This window comes from Vipera ursinii, assembly GCF_947247035.1.
Source record: "Vipera ursinii genome assembly, chromosome: 2".
NCBI classification, from domain to species: Eukaryota; Metazoa; Chordata; class Lepidosauria; order Squamata; family Viperidae; genus Vipera; species Vipera ursinii.
Genome location: NC_139513.1, coordinates 173,053,763 through 173,071,623, shown reverse-complemented (window position 1 = coordinate 173,071,623; position 17,861 = coordinate 173,053,763). Strand labels below are relative to the sequence as shown.

At 42.5% G+C, this 17,861-nt stretch overlaps 2 protein-coding genes across 4 annotated transcripts in view; one reads left to right on the top strand and one right to left on the bottom strand.

Annotated features, from left to right (window-relative positions):
• RIBC1 (RIB43A domain with coiled-coils 1) overlaps positions 1 to 9,576 on the top strand; it is a 12,460-nt gene extending 2,884 nt beyond the window's left edge. Inside the window, exons 3-8 of one of the 3 annotated variants that reach the window (XM_083354515.1) lie at positions 3,009 to 3,353; positions 3,621 to 3,739; positions 3,909 to 4,136; positions 5,776 to 5,942; positions 6,775 to 6,883; positions 8,791 to 9,576. In XM_083354515.1, the coding sequence (XP_083210641.1) occupies positions 3,009 to 3,353; positions 3,621 to 3,739; positions 3,909 to 4,136; positions 5,776 to 5,942; positions 6,775 to 6,856 (941 nt within the window). In that variant the 3' untranslated portion in view covers positions 6,857 to 6,883; positions 8,791 to 9,576. Of the gene's footprint in view, positions 1 to 2,378; positions 3,354 to 3,620; positions 3,740 to 3,908; positions 4,137 to 5,775; positions 5,943 to 6,774; positions 7,212 to 8,790 lie in introns of those variants that run through there. The other 2 variants (XM_083354513.1, XM_083354514.1) reach the window with 2 other exon arrangements.
• Positions 9,577 to 9,792: 216 nt separating this feature from the next.
• Positions 9,793 to 16,073, bottom strand: HSD17B10 (hydroxysteroid 17-beta dehydrogenase 10). The gene is made up of 6 exons (XM_083354516.1): positions 15,996 to 16,073; positions 14,032 to 14,196; positions 13,751 to 13,915; positions 12,320 to 12,448; positions 10,514 to 10,622; positions 9,793 to 10,102 (listed from the first exon to the last, which is right to left on the bottom strand). Exons 1-6 carry the CDS (start codon positions 16,020 to 16,022, stop codon positions 9,912 to 9,914), a joined length of 786 nt encoding a protein of 261 aa, XP_083210642.1. The 5' UTR covers positions 16,023 to 16,073; the 3' UTR covers positions 9,793 to 9,911.
• Between the last annotated feature and the right edge of the window lie 1,788 nt (positions 16,074 to 17,861).

The following is a 17,861-nucleotide window of genomic DNA, read 5'->3' as shown; positions in this document are numbered from 1 at the left end:
AGCACAACAAGAAAAATGGGGTTGTGTCTCGCAATCCTTCTTTGTGTCTTACCATGTGAAATATGCAGTAAAAGCATACGGATGGTATAATAATGAACTAGTACTGAAATAGTTGCAAGAAAGAAAGAAGATTTACATCATATCAAAGATATGCAAAGATACAGTTCTCAGGTAGATGGATTTATTGGCAGTGAAACTTTGAAATAACTTCCATGGAGGTCTGGAGCTTCACTTTTATTGTATATTGATAAAATAAGAAGGAATAAAGTCCTGCATAGTGGTGAGTTGTGCACAATCAAAGTCATAACCAAAGGTCTTTGTAATGAGGTACATCTTAAGCATTTATTAATAATGCCATGATTCCTTGGGTTGTAGCCAAGCTGTGATGCCCTTCCACAGCAGCAAGTGCAGGGCTTTCTCCAAATATCTTAAAATACAGACTGGGTACATCCTGGCGGATATTTTTCAACAGGTACTTAAGCTCCAAGCCTTTCAAACATTAAGTTTACAATAGTTCCATAAAGTATGCTTATTATTGAGGAAGCAGAGCTAAGATGGTGACAGAGCAGCAGCTTCCCTGCTGAGCCCCTTATTATATTTTATTTGTTCTATCCATTTTTAAAACAACCTGGCTGCACTGTGTTATCGAGCCATGCATTCTGGAAGTAATAAATAGATAAAATTCACTTGAGTTAGTTGCACAGTTATATTACCTTCAGGTTTCAGCATTGTTTTTCTCCAGGAGACAGTGTGGGAGTCTCCAGTATGGGAGACAGCCTGAGTTAACTGATAATGGCTTTAGAACCATATTCCATGGGGAGACAACTGAATAAGGTTGAAGTGAGTTTCAAACCTATAGATCTAGCTTCACAAAGCAAGGCTGTACCTATGCTAACATTCTGCAGACGTGCAGAAAGGTTGTAACTCTCCATTCTTATTTTGGAAACAATAAAATAACCTTGGCTTCTTAACCATTATGACTGCAGAGACTGTAGTTGGAAATAGGTGAGCATCGTATCATCAAAATGCCCAACATTAGAAGAATAGTTCAGAAAGCTTTGTGAGGTAGATCAAGGTGATCAAGAAAATTAGGGCTCTTTTAAAATAGTAGTTAACACTGCATTTAATATAGTCTTACATTATCTATAATATCTATTTCCTATGGACAAGCGCCATCTGTCATTTTTATTCAACAATATCCTAAGTCAAGTTCCTATGCAGCGTTAATAGCTTTCTCCTTTAGCTTCTGTTCCTTATTCGCTCAACAGAGCAGTGTTATTGTAGCCTGCCCTACAACAATTACAATTCTTCATGAATTATAAATTAAAAGACAATAAAAGACAATAATTAACACAGAGAAGGAAGACATTGGGTAATGAAAGGGTGGAGGAGCCTGCTTAAAATGACAATTCCTCAGGTGAGGTGCCGTAAGATGAAGTGCCTTTTTTGCACAAGTTCCCTATCTTCATTTATCAGAAAAACAGTGTCCTGACAAGTAGACAAAAGGAAAAAATATCCGTTTAGATACTTGGGCATCGACCATTCAACGCTGTAAAGATCAGCAAGGCCAAATAAGGTTGTCTGAATTTCACACAATATAACCCATCAGCTTCAATTAACACAACTATACTTAACCATGCTACATCAACATACAAAATCAAAACAAACCACATTATGACTTAATGTGAGAGCCCAATTAATGACTGTGATTTGTAAATATAAGGGTGAACAATTCCCGGGTGGTTGTACTGAACATCCCTATTTTTTAGAGGCTCTCAGGAAATCTTGTAGATAGTGTCGTCATTGAATTGATGTGGGTGAAATGTTCTGCCGTCTGGGGCGAGGGGATGAGGTTTGGTGTGGGAGAGGGATAAAAATCTTTCTTAGCATTAACACCCACACACAGCAAAAAGTCAGCCAGAAAAAAAAATGCAATCAGAATTCAGTCACACTGTACGCACAATGCATCTTTAGTATGATAGTCTGATTTAATGCAATTTAATGGGTTTTCTGATCCCCTCATTTCAATTATGGCTGAAAATCAATTGGGGGGTCAGTGTGGATGACAAAGTACAGGTAGTCCTCGACTTGTAATAGTTCATTTAGTGACCATTTGAAGTTGCAACATCACTGAAAGAAGTGACTTAGAGGTGCTGTAACACACCTGTTACAGCAACCCCATGGTCATGTGATCAAAATTCAGATGCTTGGCAACTGGTTCATTTATTTTATTTATTTATTTTATTTTAATTCCATTTATATCCCGCCCTTCTCCGAAGACTCAGGGCGGCTTACAAGCTTAGCCTTCATTCTATGTATATGCCTGCTTGTTAGGGTTTTCACCCCCGCCCAAGCGGCATTATTACAAAGTCAGCTTATTGCCCCCAACAATCTGGGTCCTCATTTTACCTACCTCGGAAGGATGGAAGGCTGAGTCAACCTTGAGCCTGGTGGGACTCGAACCTGCACTAATTGCAGGCAGCTGGTGTTACTTGAGGAGGCATTAGCCCACTGCTCCACCAAGGCTCTTATATTTATATGTGATCACTCTTTGCAACTTTCTGACAAGCAAAGTCAGTGGGGAAGCCAGATTCACTTAACAACCGTGTTACTAATTTAAAAGGTGCAGTGATTCACTGTGGCAAGTAATGTTGCAGACAATGGGGCAAAACTCACTTAACAAATGTCTCGCTTACCAACAGAAATTTTGGGCCAATTGGATAGTTAGTTTATCCAATATATTAACCTATCGATAAATAACCATATACGAAAGCTTGTCAGTTCAAACTATATGGGATATTGCTACAATTGCAGTATAAGCCTAAAATTTCCACAGATCTTTGGTATGCTTGGGGAGGGGGTGTGGCTTTTCATTTCCATAGAGTTTGCATTTTCTGGATGTTACATTTTCATTAATTTGGTGCAGAATATCCACCCCATCCTATTTTATTTCATAGGGGCACATGGCACAAATTGTGCACTGCGTAGCACTATCCTTTTTTGTACAGATGCAGACAGGGTGCAGTGTGACAAGATTGCCCAGATGTTGGAGGAAGAGGGGCACCAGCAGAAGAAACATTTATGCCAGGATCTGGTGAAGTTCCGTGAGCGGGAGCAGCAGCCTTCTATGCGACGGGAGTGGGATATCCATGACCCTGCGGCGGTACGCAAAGGGCAGCCGGCCCGTGTGAGTGATGACGACCCACGCTGCGGCCCTTCTAGCATGCAGCGCTTTTCTGGTGAGGATCTGAATGCAGCTGCCCGCCAAAAACTGCAGAAGGAGCAGAACAAGCATGCGCTGGAGGAGCAGAGTAATAAACAGAAGAAGGAACTTGCTGATCAGAAATATGCAGGTATGTTTGGGTTGGGGAACGAGAAGCAGAGTTGTTCTTGGGATGAACTGTACCTCCACAGGAAGTCAACAAAAGAAATGTTGCTCTGCAGCTGCTACTATGAAAAATAACATCCACCTGCTCCCTGCGCTGGCTCTGCCACAAACCATTTGGGTATAAGGAAAGGAAGAATATCCACAACTGTAATTCGATAACCTGTAATTAAGTGGGGTATGTTTTGTATAGATTGTCTTGTATTGCACCTGTTTTACCCTCCCGACCTTGCAGATAATCTGGACGACAAAAAAAGAATAGAGCTGGATTTGCGAGCCCAGGAGCTGGCACAATTAGAGGAAGAATGTCGCAGGGCTAAAGCTGTGGCAGTCGCAGACTTTAATCGAGCGCAGGTACTTTTGGATTCTCCCAGCCATTTCTCTATACCGTGTCCCAGAATACTGCCTTCAAGAAAGGTGAATGTGGGAAGATTTCGTGTCCCTCAACGATTGACTGAGGGCATGGGCGAGGGGAATGCCAACCCCTTGTTAGCTCACCTCTTTTCTTTTGCCTCTGAACCAGGCGGCAGAGGTTGCAGAGCAGCAACGTCTATCCCAGCAGCGTGAACAGGATGATAACTATGCTGAGATCCACAACCATCTGACTGGCAATCTCCTGTTGGAGGACCCTAGCGTTGCTAGAAGCTTGTTGGGGTCAAACCGTGTGATTACTGACCGCTGGAAGGGGATGAGCCCTGAGCAGTTGCAGGCGGTGTGGCAAAAGCAGAAAGAACAGTGCCGAGAAAACCAGGTGAGGGATGAGAACGGGAGGGCTGGAGGAACCGGCTCCTGTGGAGGAATGACCACAAACATGGGAAACAGGTACAGGCCGTCCTCATCTTACGACCACAACTGAGCTTAAAATTTCTGTTGCTAAGACAGGCAGTTAAGTGAATTTTGTTCCATCTTATGACCTCTCTTGCCACGGTTGTCAAATGAATCAGTGCAGTTGTTCAAGTTAGTAACACAGTTAAGTGAATCTGGCTTCCCCCTTGACTTTGCTTGCCAGAAGGCCGCAAAAAAAGTGATCACGTGACACACACACACGGACACTGCAGCAGTCATAAATATGATTCTGTTGTCAAATGTCTGGATTTTGATCACGTGACCATGGAGATGGCGTAACAGTTGTAATAAGTGGCAATAAGCCGCTTTTTTCAGTGCCCTTGTAACTTCGAACGGTCTCTAAATGATCTGTTGTAAGTTGAGGACTACCTGTAATAGGTGAGGCTTTGCACAGTAACATAAAGTATTTATTTGTGTTAGCCTGGATTGGTCTGTACCGGGCTAACAATTCATAATCAAGGCAAGGCAAAAAGGAAGAATCTTGTTCTGTGATTACCCCGTGAACAAACTCAGAAACTGCATATTGTTGTAAGATCTTAATGGGCGTGAAGATTCTTTTGTTTCCATTCTTCCCTGGGAGGGGAGAATAATTCTGCCAGACATATGAGTTGCTCATACGGAGGCTTTTAACTTGGGCTGAGAGGTTTAAGTGATCTGGAGTTGCAATTGTCTCCTTTTAGGGCAAAATTGTATCCTCTCGAGTATATCTCAACCGTGGCAACCTTAAGACGTGTATACTGGCTGGGCAGTTTTGAGAGCTGAAGTCCACGCATACTGTATTAAAGCTGCTAAGGTTTTTCCTAACAGTCATTTCTGGGGAAAAATATGGTCTTGGAAAAGTCCTCATTTACGAGTTTATTACTTTTTCCTTTCCCTGAGCCTAGCATCAGTCAATATATTTCCTTTGCCCACACTTATTAATTGTACGAGAGGGTTGGTGACAAAACTTGGAAGCCAGCTAATTCCCTCTTACACATTTTGCAGTTTCAAGGGCTTGGAAAGTGCTTCACACGTACTCTCTCTCTCTCTCTGTGAATCCTTACGAAAGCTCAGTGGGTTTGTGTGAGCACCATCAGTATGGGCTAGAGCACAGGTCTGCAACCCGCGGCTCCGGAGCCGCATGCGGCTCTTTCAGCTGTCTCCTGCGGCTCCCAGTCCTCTGCCATGTGCAGTCCAAAAGAAAAAAAAGTGGGACTAAAAAAGTTCAACCAATCAATTCAAATATGCAGGGTAGGTGCATATCTCGCCTTGGCTCCACTCTTCAGTCAAACCCTGTTCTGCGCATGTGCGCATGTACGCACATGCGCGCATATTTTTTGCGGCTCCCAGTTTTTCCTTTTGTGAGGGAACCGGTTCCGAGTGGCTCTTTCACTGTTTCAGGTTGCTGACCCCTGGGCTAGAGGTTGAGAGTGCAGTAGTACAATATCTTGCCTACTTCTCTCCTGTTTCAGTTTGTGGTGTGCTAAAAATTTGGAACCGGGGATTGCCCCATCTGCCCTACCTGTCTGTTCTCACATTTCGTGGGCCTCTTTGTTCCCCTGCAGAGACTTCGGCAACAGGAAAGGCAACGGGAGGCTGAGTGGGACAGACAGAGGGAACTGGCAGCTCGTGCGGCCATGCAGCTGGAGGAGCAGGAGCAGAACTTCCGCGCGCAGCTGGAGAAGAGCCTGGACAATTACAACCAGGAATTGGCGAATGCCCAGAAATCCAAGTAAGTAATCCAGGGGTAAAAAAACATTGCACAGAAGCCTGAGAGGCATTTTCCTGGCTTTGAGGTGACTAAGAGGCAACAGAGTGAGAAACTGTAAGATGCAAAAGAACGGAGCTCTGCAAGCTTCGTCCTTGAACCACCTACTACTATTTGGCATGCTTGTAGGTACTTCCAGTTAAAAAGTGTCATCTGAAAGGCTTTCCAAGTATGCCTGTTCTGTTGTAGTGCCTGCTCTCTGGAATGAGCTTCCCCAAGATCCAGTTCACACACCCACACCCCGCCCCCTTGCTGGTATTTCAAAAAGCCTGAAAACCCTGGTACTTCAGCTAGGCCTTTGGCAAGAGTGATTAAAAGCCCCATTAGCTTGTGTGGGCCTGTTTTTCTTTTTTCCTGCCTGGTTTGTTCTCTTTTATTCCTTCTTGTTTATTCCCCTATTGTTTTATTAATGATGATTATTTGTGAACCAATTAGACTCGTTGGGAGGTGTACAGATATCATTAATAATTAAGCTGCAGATGGAAAGCTGTATGCTGGAAAAACAGGCAGACTGGAAGTGAAATATTAATTTTCATATTTTTCTGAACCTTTTTTCCAGGGCTGCGTTTCAAAATAAATATGCTGCTCATAACTATCTAAAAAATCTACCTAGTCAGCCAAAAACCAGAGACATCAAGATGCTATACGTATTTACTCAATCAGAGAAATGCATTATACACATGTCTGGTTTCTATATATTCCTAGATTAAATTCTGTCAGTGAAGGATTTCAGCCCTGGGACAAATGAGGTCATAATCTTTTCCATACAATTTGACTACATTCTTTTCTTTAACAGCTTGCGGTATCTGGAGAAAGAGGTCTACACCAATGCACCTACAGCCCACTATTATTTGCAGTTTAATACTAGCAGCCGCTAATGGAAGATGCAGCTGGCAACAGTTTTGGTATGCAATGTAAAGTTGATTTTCTTATGGAAAAAGGACGTCTCCGGTGGCTGCAGAAGAGTGATACCAGCCTGGGCTTGAAATGCAGCCTGAACCTGTTTAAATATGATCATGTAAAGCAGGGGTGTCAAACTGCCGGCCCGCGGGCCGGATGTATCATGCGGAAGCCGTGCCCACCCCATTGCCAGCAATGGCAAAACAGTCCTGATACGTCGTGTGACGTCACAAGTTTGACATGTCTGATGTAGAGCTTTGAAATTTGGGGAGTAGTTGTTTCAGGATCAGATGTCTGGTACATAAAACATTACACAAAATCTGTATGGATATATACCATATTCAGAGGATCAAAATGGGCTAATGCCTCCTTAAGTAACACCAGCTGCCTGAAATTAGTGCAGGTTCATCCCACCAGGCTCAAGGTTGACTCAGCCTTCCAAGGTAGGTAAAATGAGGACCCAGATTGTTGGGGGCAATAAGCTGACTTTGTAATAATGCTGCTTGGGGGGGCCTGAAAGCCCTAATAAGCAGGCATATACATAGAATGAAGGCTATTGCTAAGCACATTGATTTGTGCTTAGATTGTAAGCCGCCCTGAGTCTTCGGAGAAGGGCGGGATACAAATGGGATTAAAAAAAATGTTGAGTATTTATTGTCTAATGATTTCATTCATAATAGTTTGTAAGTCATCTCCTTGACAAACGAGCCATTGTACGATCAAAGCTAACTATAATCCCACAGGGTTCACTTCTTCATCTCACATGGGGGACTCCCAGGTTAAGTACTTAAGTTTACATTTATCCTCATTTTCGACAAACTAAAATGACAGATGTGTGGTGACAATATTATCCTGTAAATGCTGCAGTTATACACTTACACATCAGCTTGCAGGATACAAGTTGTAGTATTTGTATTACGATGCATGTTTTGTCATCCAGGTTTGTGCTTATAGCACAGGTAGTCCTTACATTTGGGACTGGCAGCTCGGTCCTTAAGCAAAGCAGTCCCTAAGTGGGAAATCATATGTGGGAAATTATGCCTTCTTTTTTCCCCTCTGGCCCCTTTGCCCTTCAAGCCGACTTGAAACTGACAAGACCAATCAGTTTCACACTTGGTTTGCCTTCTAACCATGCCCCCATCCTTTGGAATGCTCATCCCAGTGTTGGGATAATTAGCAAGGAAGGAATTAATCTGGAGAAGAGATTACAAGTGGGAAAGCAGGCACACAATAGGGACTACAGATTGAAATGAATGTGGTGGTGCTAGCAGCCACAAGTGCACTATGCACAGCACCTGGTGCATTCTCTATTGCAGAGGCCTTCAAACTTGGCCCTTCTCTGACTTGTGGACTTCAACTCCCAGAATTCCTCAGCCAGCATGCCTGGCTGAGGAATTCTGGGAGTTGAAGTCCACAAGTCATAAAAGGGCCAAGTTTGAAGACCCTTGTATGCCTGCTTACTCTCTTGTAGTCCCTTCCTCTCCATTCTCTCTACTCTGCAATGGGGGAGAAAAAGAACAGGCACAGGACAATGTTTACTCACTGTAATGGCAATCAGATGACTGGGGGAATGCTACAAAGATTATAAATGCAGGCTTATTTGTAATTATTTTTTCCAGCACCGTCATAATTGCAAACAGTCACTGAATAAGGCACTATCGGTATATGAAAATAAGATAATCCCTAGAACCAAGCAAGTCACTGTGCTCCAGAGAAGCCATCATTCACTCTTTTCAAAGAGAAAAGCAACAGAACCTTATGGGAAACTCTCCAGATCAGATCTGAATTTTATTTCAAAAGAGACTTTACTGAACCAAGACTGGAATCTTTCTGCCAAACTCATGTTTTGGAACTTCCTTTCCAACTGCTCTTCTTTCTTCTCTGTCTCCCCACCCCCACCCCCACTCTCCAGGTTTCTTTTGCATTTGGTTATCTGGAGACATTTTACACTCACTCTTCTTTATGAGAGAAATGAAAATTACACGAGCAGAATTACAGCTGAGGAAAGCCGCTAGACCAAAAAGCTATGTATTCATATAGTTCAATAAACCAGAGGTACGTAATATTTGTTACCATATATCTTTTAAATGGCACTGGGGGGGGCACTTCAGAAACACTGAAAAATGTGGGCAAAACCCTGCGCACTTTGAAAAAGTGTCAAGCAATAACATTCGATGTTAGCCTCAGAGTCACTTGAAAAGCCCATACGTCGGAAACGACAAAAGGATTCAAAACTAGCACATATAACCTGGCCCTTATTTTCTCTTCATTAAAGCAACCTGACTGTTTTCAGGCTTCAGCACAAGCCTGAAAAAGCAAATTTTCAGGTTGCTTTAATGAAAAGCAGAGAAGTACTGAGCTTGCACCAAGTCCAAAGTGCGTTTTCTAAATCACTTTCTCAACATGTACAGTCCTAAAAGTTGCATTTATTAAACACTGCTTTTAATCTCTTGATTTTTACAGTGTGGAAATAGCAATTTACATTATCTCTCATCTCACTCCCTGCTTTAAAATATATTAGGAAGTATGCCCCCCCCCCAAATCACACACCCCAATGGTGGGTCTGGGTTACCAAAATACAGAAACGTAGTGAGAGAAGAGACAGACATCATGACCCCAACACACTTACATGTAAAAATTATATGGTCAATTTTGAAATCAACAACTTTGCAAACCATGGTTTACAACATAGCCTTTTATCGACCCCTGGACATTTATGGTTTGATAAACCATGGTTAAATAAATCAGGGTGACTTTAGCCAGAAACAATTGTCTCTGTATTTCAGAATTAGAGGGAAGTCTGTTAAAAGAAATTGGAGATCCATAAAAATATAGCTTTCAGTATGGCTACTAGCAATGGGGGAGTGGGTGTCAGGGTGAGCCTATACAGCAAGTGAAAGAAAAGAACAATATCTGATTATTGATTTATTCAATGTCAGATGTTAAATCATGTCTTTTGCCAACCTTGATTTCAGTACTGTGATTATGATCCAAGGAGAACAACCTTTTTTTCTTGCAGGCTTGGGCTATGGCTCAGGGCTGCATTCGGATAGCCCCATCAAGCCGTATTACTTCACCATTTAGCATAGGATTCTCCGCTATGCATTGTACCAAATGTGCATATTCGTCTGGAGACCCAAGGCGACTTGGGAAGGGCACCTGTCGTGCCAGGAATGTCCGAACTTTTTCAGGAAGTGTCCCCAATAGAGGTGTCTCAAAGAGCCCTGGAAGAAACAAAAGCTGCTCAGGGCTGCTACTCCTAGTGTTACACATTGTCACCCCTATTAAGCAGTAGGCCATAATGTGCTGTGTACTCCAGGAATTAAGTATGGAGTGATCTTAGGTCATGCACTGCTGAAGTCTGAGATAAGAGATTGCTGAGGAGTCCTTTGAACTAGTAAGCCAACAAAATAAGGTAAATTAGTGAAACGTTCAAAATTGATTATGAAAACATAGTGTTTGTATAATCTATTACATAACTGATGTATGTACATAATCCATTACATTACATAAGGCTTAAGTGTTTGAGGAAGGTTGAGGTCATTTGCAGATAGTCCTGCCATTCCAGGACTAAACACCTTTTAAAAGAAATACTTTTCTCTCCTAGGGCTTAAATTCAGGGTGGTTTTAGTTACCTGGCGCAATGGTAACAACACGAATCCCAAGAGGGGCAAGATCTCGGGCGATGGGTAGTGTCATTGACAAAATGCCTCCTTTGGAAGCCGAATAGGCAGCCTGTCCCACCTGCGTAATGAAAAAAAGAAGAGCTTAGTTTCTCAAAAGGATACAATAAAACATATTCACTTGCTAAGAGCATACAGATAGTCCTCAAATTACGACCACATTTGGCTTTGGAATTTACATTGCTAAGTGGTGTGGTCATAAAGTATGGCATCACATGACCACATCTTGCTTAAGAACAGCAATTCTTGCAGTCACGGTGCTTGTTAGAACTCCAGACGTATTGGTTCTAAGTGGGAAGGGGAAGGAGTTCCAGGTAAGGAGCAAGGGGGTGCCACTGGAGAGCGGGAGAGCCTCTGGGATGCCCAGCACAAGCCATGCAAGAGTTTGGGGGGGGGGATTCTGCAGTGCAGTACAAACTCAGAGGCCGGGGAAAAGAGGATGCAGAGTGCATGGATGTGAAAATAGGGAAGCTGGGAAAAGAATACACTGCAACTCTCAAGACTTCTTGGTACACACAACTCTGGGGATGCAAGAAGCCCCTAAGAGCACAAGGCACAGCCCAGCCCCAGCCTAGCTCAGCAGTGCAGCACAAAGCGACTTTTTGGCATGCCGTGGAACACGCCAAAAAGAAGAAAGAAACCCAAGCTGCAGCACAATGCCCAGTCCAGTCTAGCAGCATCACGCATAAAGGGGCTTCTTGCTGTCCTGGGAAGCTACAGCTGCCCTAGCTGAGTCCCAGCTTCAGTCACCCTTACCATCCTGCATTCTACCACCCCAGCTAACTCTTGCCATCTCTTCTTACTCCGACTGCCTGACCTGGCCCTTTCCCGGGGCAGCTGCTGGCCTTCTGAGACTCTTCCCCAGGTCTCATCAGGAAACTGCCATGCACAACCTGGGGAAGAATGTGGCCAGCAGCTGCCCAGGAAGGGCCAGGATGAGCATGCTTTTGTCAGTAGTGGGAGAAAGAAGATGGCAAAAATCAGTTACGGCATTAAGGGCTGCGGTGTGTAGGGGGCTGAAAGGGCAGTTGGAAGGGAGATAGATAGATGGAAGGAATTGCCCCTGTAGTCGTAAGTGCAGGCAATCTATTAAACTCCCGAATTTTGATCACGTGACTGCAGGGGCGCTATAAACAGCTGTAATTTGGGAAATCTGTTGTAAGTCCCTTTGTTCAGCCCCACCATAACTCTGAGCAGTCACTGAACAAATGGTCATAAGTAGAGGAAGTACGTTTTGAAATATACAAGGAAAAGTTCTGATTGGAATGCCAAACAGCACTGCAATAAAGTTGTGGAAGTTAAGGAGAGCCAAGGGAAAGGAAGTGGCAAGAAAGAAAGAGAACTGGAAATAAAAGGGCCACGTGCCGGGGGCCAACTAACCTCAAATGTAGGTTTAATGCAGGTGAGCATTTTAAAATCACATATGAGGCATGACATGGTGGCACTCCACACCAAGGACCATAAGTCATGTCATTCCTTCTCCCCCAGCCCAACTGTTCTATGGTGCTAGAGGTCTAGAAGATCACTTAATTGGGCTAATGGTTAACTCCCGTTACAAAAATGTGAACTCTCTTGCTCTATTGATGTGATCGCTATTTTGTCCCCTCCCCAAAATCTGGTTCCTAAAGCAGTCATACTTTAATGCTCCTGTATTGTAAGACCACTGACGGATTCATCTATATTCGCATTTAAATTATGGATTTCTGGCCTTTGCCAATGAAGCTAAACTGACTAAAGAAAGTTTAGCTTGGGATTTACCTGTCCCTCAAAGGCAGCCACACTGGAAGTGTTGATGATCACTCCTCTCTCTCCATCTGAGTTTGGCTCATTTTTACTCATCACACTTGCAAGCAGACGAATCACATTGAATGTCCCAACAATATTGACCTGAAAAGCGCAAATGAAATGAAAGAACTCAAAAATCTTGATTATGTTTCCCACCCCAAAACCAGCACTGCCAAGCAAGATCATTCCATCAGCACAATACTGTAGAATAAACTCATGGCCAAACAATACTATTCTTTCCTTCTGAATGGCCCTCGAACAGCAAATTCAATTCTTCCCATGTTTAGATAGCTATTATGAAAGCATCCACATCTAAGGAGGAGGAATTTGCAGGTTTGGGAGAAGGCACAATATTCTCAAGACAAAACCAGGATTAAAAAACGTACTGGAGCTTAGAAAACCATTTAAAACCCAGTAAATTTGCTCAGATGATAAGTAGAAAGGAGCTAAGAACTGGGTGTTGAAAGGGCATAAACTGTTCTGGAAAACCATATTAGTTGGCTAAAGTCCTGAAGAAGAGCACTGCAACAATGTTAAGGCAATTTAATTGGTAAGTTATCTAAACGTTTCCTGCCAAGATTGCTTCTCCCCATTAGGCGTGCCAGAAAATACAGGTTCTGGGTCAATCTATTAAGGAGCACTATTTGGCAGGGTCCAGGAAGTTTATTCTGTTATGGCACCCATCCTTTGGAAGATCATCTCCACAGAGATCGTACTTGGTCCCAACCCTACAAACTTGAGAATCCCAATGTGTGGCAGAGGCTATACAATGGTTGTGTTGATTCTGTTTTTACCTCAGCTGTTTATTGTTCTGTGTTGTTGTTTTTATTGTTAGGGCAGCCATATTAATTTTAAAAATAATACATTGGAAGTTTACGTTTTATTATTACGTTTTATTAAATTTATATACCGCCCTTCTCCCTGGGGACTCAGGGCGGTTCACAGGGCATATAAATAACAATACAATACTATACAAAAGTTAAAACAAAGATTAAATCAGTGCCCAATTAAAAAAAACAATAATGCAATCTAAAATGACAATTTAAAACCCAACTCCCCCATCAGGCCAGACCGGCCAATTCAAACAAATGGGTCTTCAGACCACGACGGAAAGTTCGGAGGTCCGATGCCGTCCGGAGCTCCACCGGCAGTTGGTTCCACAAAGCCGGGGCACCCACAGAGAAGGCTCTCCCCCTGGGGGCCGCCAGTCGGCATTCCCTGACCGGAGGCACCCTGAGGAGGCCCTCTCTGTGGGAACGCACAGGGCGGAGGGGAGTTGAAGCCGGCAGCAGGTGGTCCCCGAGGTACCCCGGACCCATGCCATGTAGTACTTGGAAGTACTTGGAACAAGATCAAATAAGAAATCTATAATGAGCTAAGAGGTCTGTCTCACTATATACTCACATTGATGACTCTCTGGAAGTCCTCCAAACTATGAGGATGATCTTTGTGCACATTGTATGTCTTGAATGCCACTGCAATCCCAGCACAGTTAACTCCGATATCTATATGTCCAAATTTCTCCTTTGCTGTGGCCAGTGCAGCCTTCACATCTAACTCTGATGTCACCTGAATAAAGACAGTTTTGAGAGTATGATCCAGGTCTGCTGTTACATTCTTTTTCTATATCCCTACTCACACCTGGGGAGAGAGAAAGCCCCAGCTCCCCATCAAACAATCTTTACATCAGCTGGAGTAAAGATGCATTTGTTTCCCAGGGACTTAGCCAGGCTTTCGCCATCAGACGTTGGCAGGTCCACAATCGCAGCACTGCCTCCCTGTCGTATTAATCGTTCCACTGTGGCACGGCCCAGTCCAGAAGCCCCACCGGTCACAAAGCCAACCATGCCCTGGTGGGTAAAGAAAATAAAAATAAAATTACTACTTCACAGGGGTGTTGTTGCGGTGAAAATAGGAGGAGGAAAGTGTGTTGGATATGTTTGCTGCTGTGAGTTATTTGTAAAAATAAAAGGCGGGATACAAATCAATAACTACAGACTTGACAGGCAGTACGACTAGTAATACAAGTCCTATGCTTTTCATAGCTAGGTATGTGTCTCCAGACTTCCCTCAGTATAAAAGGCAGTCCAGAATTTCCCAAAGAAAATGTTTCTCTTTCTTCTACATAGTTTCTTTGTTTCAGAGATAGCAAGAATAATGAATCTCAAGTTCCTCCTTTGCCCTGGATCTTTTTCTCCAGGCAGCAATGGCAACAGAATTGCCTCATGTGACCATTTAGGAAAACAGCTTCATCCTGGACAAAGGGAATAAGATGTTTAGTACAAAAAAAGTGATCAATTTGTAAAATGACTATTTTCCCAGCAAAACTGCCTGACATCTGTCTGTATGAGAGACAGAAACTAACCTCATAACCCTTGTTGGGGGAAAAAGGCTGCTTTTATTTGCATTTGGTCAGCCTGCCACCCAAGGCTTAAAGGGCAGAGAAACTCACATAACCTTCAGAAAGGTATAAGAGGTGGTTTCTTCCATATGTTTACCAAATACGTGTTCAGCTAGAAGAACACTTCCTGCCTGTGGCAGTAATTGATCTGTTGATGGAGATTCACAATCATCCAGGTCATAATTGTCCTAAAGATGCTTTGGCAAAAGGCAGCTGGATTTCTCTTGCTTTGGTTCCTCACCCAAGAAGAGAAACGTTTTCAAGCAAAATACCAAGAAAAGCCAGTTACCTTTTGGAAAAAACACCTTTGGGACAATATTTGCTCTGACTAAATATTACGGTTGTGCTAGGTTAGAAAAATTATTCTACAGTTGAAACTGATCTATGCCACATTTGCTTTCACTGTACTGCACTGAATACTCTACTACATTATTTCGTGCGCCTGCCCTCTGGAACCAGCTGCCCGTGGAGCTTAGGACTGCCCCCCCCCCCCCCGACCTTCCTTCATTTCGCCGGGATCTGAAGACCTGGCTCTTTGAGCTCTCCGGCACAGGCTGAGAATTTTTAACTGGGGTTTTTATTTTTATTTATTTTATTTATTTATTTTACGGTAATTCCATTTATATCCCGCCCTTCTCCGAAGACTCAGGGCGGCTTACAAGCTTAGCAGTAGCCTTCATTCTATGTAGATGCCTGCTTATTATTTATTTATTTATTTTATTTTAATTCCATTTATATCCCGCCCTTCTCCGAAGACTCAGGGCGGCTTACAAGCTTAGCAGTAGCCTTCATTCTATGTAGATGCCTGCTTATTAGGGCTTTCACACACACACCCCCAAGCGGCATTATTACAAAGTCAGCTTCATTGCCCCCAACAATCTGGGTCCTCATTTTACCTACCTAGGAAGGATGGAAGGCTGAGTCAACCAACCTTGAGCCTGGTGATGATTTAATCTTTTTTTTTTTTAATTGTTTTTAACTTTTGTACTGGATTGGTTTTAAATACCCTGTAAACCGCCCTGAGTCCTTCGGGGAAAGGGCGGTATATAAATCTAATAAAATAAAATGAAATAAATAATAAATAAATTACAGAGAAAACTCCGAATTCTAAAATGGAATGCGTTGTTCGGATAATCTTTTTTTTTTTTTGCTCCCTCCCGTCCCCACGGGAAATCAATCTCTCTCCTCCGCCTCTCCGTGCCCAAGTCCCAGTGGCGGCGCCCCACATATTATTTGCCTGTTTATTACCTGCACGCTCCTCAAAGCCCTCGCCATGCTGCTCTGCAAAAGGATCAGCTCTCCAACTGCCTCCTAGAGAGGCGGAGGAGGAGACGGAAGTAGCGAAAAGAGTTGGTTGCTTATCAACCAATGGTAAGAAGGAACGTTAAGTTTACGGAAGTCCTCACGGTTGGACTTGTACCAAATCCTGCCTTTAAACCAGGGGTCTTCGAACTTGGCCCTTTTATGACTTGTGGACTTCAACTCCCAGAATTCCTGGCTGAGGAATTCTGGGAGTTGAAGTCCACAAGTCATAAAAGGGCCAAGTTTGAAGACCCCTGCTTTAAACCCAGAAACCTGATCTTGTTTGGTTTTTTTTTTTTTTACTCAGAAATGTTTATGCCGGGTCAGATCTCGATGAAGAACCTGTTCATTTGGTAAAAAGAGCTGATTTTATCCTGGTTCAGGACGTGAGAGAGCAGCAGTAGCTCAGCTCAGTCGCTCTCTCAGGGTGTGTAAAATTACAGACATTTAAGAACTCTGAAAGAAAGAGGTAGGTGGTTATGAGGATGGTTGAAGTGGACCCCTATTCTGACACCGGAAAACTATGCGAATTGGGAGCAGCTAGGTATTTGGCTGGGCAACTACCAAGCTAGACTAAAAAGTCAAAAATACCCTTGGCGATATACAAGTAGTGGCGATCTACTTGTATATTGCTGCCAAGAAAACCACATAGATGTACCCCAAAAAAGTAACCAGGAGTGGAGCTTACGTACAAGTCACTCCCCATGAATCCACGATTATGGATGTGTAAATATCTCCATGTAATTGTATTATTTTCCTCAACAATATTAATGCCTAATAGGCTTATAGCTAAAGTTAACATAGTGGAAGCCATGACTTTAATATACAGTATTTTAGGTGGTCCTATTACTTGTTATATGAGCATGCATTTGTAACCCTATTTTACATTAGATATCAGGGAGTGAAGATTACCTATAAATGTTAAACATGCTCTTAATAGCAAATTCAGATTTGTGCAGTATGTTCCCCGTTCTGATATCTTTCAGCTATGTACGAAGCATGGAATTATGGGAATTCAGGAGTTGGAAAGGATGATATTAAACTTTTAAGAAAAATGTACGAGGGGTCTTTGGTGCTCTCTGAGCTTGCTTGTTTTCTTGCAGACATTTCATTACCCTAACTAGGTAACATCAGTGCTAGAAAAATATATATAAAACTTTATAAAAATGTATATTGAGATATTTAATATACTGTAATGTTTTTTCAGTTTTGCTTCATGACTCCTTGTAAAATTAGGTATTTGATAGCAATATTCACTCTCTAATTTGCTCAGTTGGAAAGAGGGCAATAGAGAATGACTAAGGTTGGTTCTAGAAATTACTAGGTTTAGTGTTAAAATAAACAGCTTGGTTATCAATTTTACAACGATGTAAAGTTACCACAATGAAAGAAAAAAAAACCCTATGGTCAAAATTGCTAATATATAGGATTAGTTATGCTAATGGCCATGAAAGAACATAAAAAGGGTAGAAAATATGAAAATTCATTTGACTCTGGAAAATCAATATTTGCTCCTAAGTATTACTTATATGCAACTTATATAAGAGACCATAAATAAAATCATTAGTTAAGGTCTACAAATTTCAGTCTGGATCATAACAGAGAAGTATCCAGTCCAGAGGAATAATGCACTGTATCACTTACTGGCAACACAGAAAAGTTTTTCTTCCCAAATTGATTTTAGTTGTTGTTTGTGTGGACTGAGTGTTTTGTACTATCTTATTCTCCTATCTCATCAAACTCTCTAGTTTAAGCAGAAGTAGAAACAGGCATATCTTATCAGTCATCGTGTCACTGGCAAAATGTATAACT

Excerpts from the sequence above, each read along its gene's own strand:
- HSD17B10 (XM_083354516.1), bottom strand. The coding sequence starts at position 16,022 with ATGGCGAGGGCTTTGAGGAGCGTGCAG. Across the intron at positions 13,916-14,031 it reads GCATCTTTACTCCAGCTGAT|GTGACATCAGAGTTAGATGT; the intron begins GTAAAGATTGTT and ends GTCTTTATTCAG. Across the intron at positions 10,623-12,319 it reads TGGCTGCCTTTGAGGGACAG|GTGGGACAGGCTGCCTATTC; the intron begins GTAAATCCCAAG and ends TTCATTACGCAG.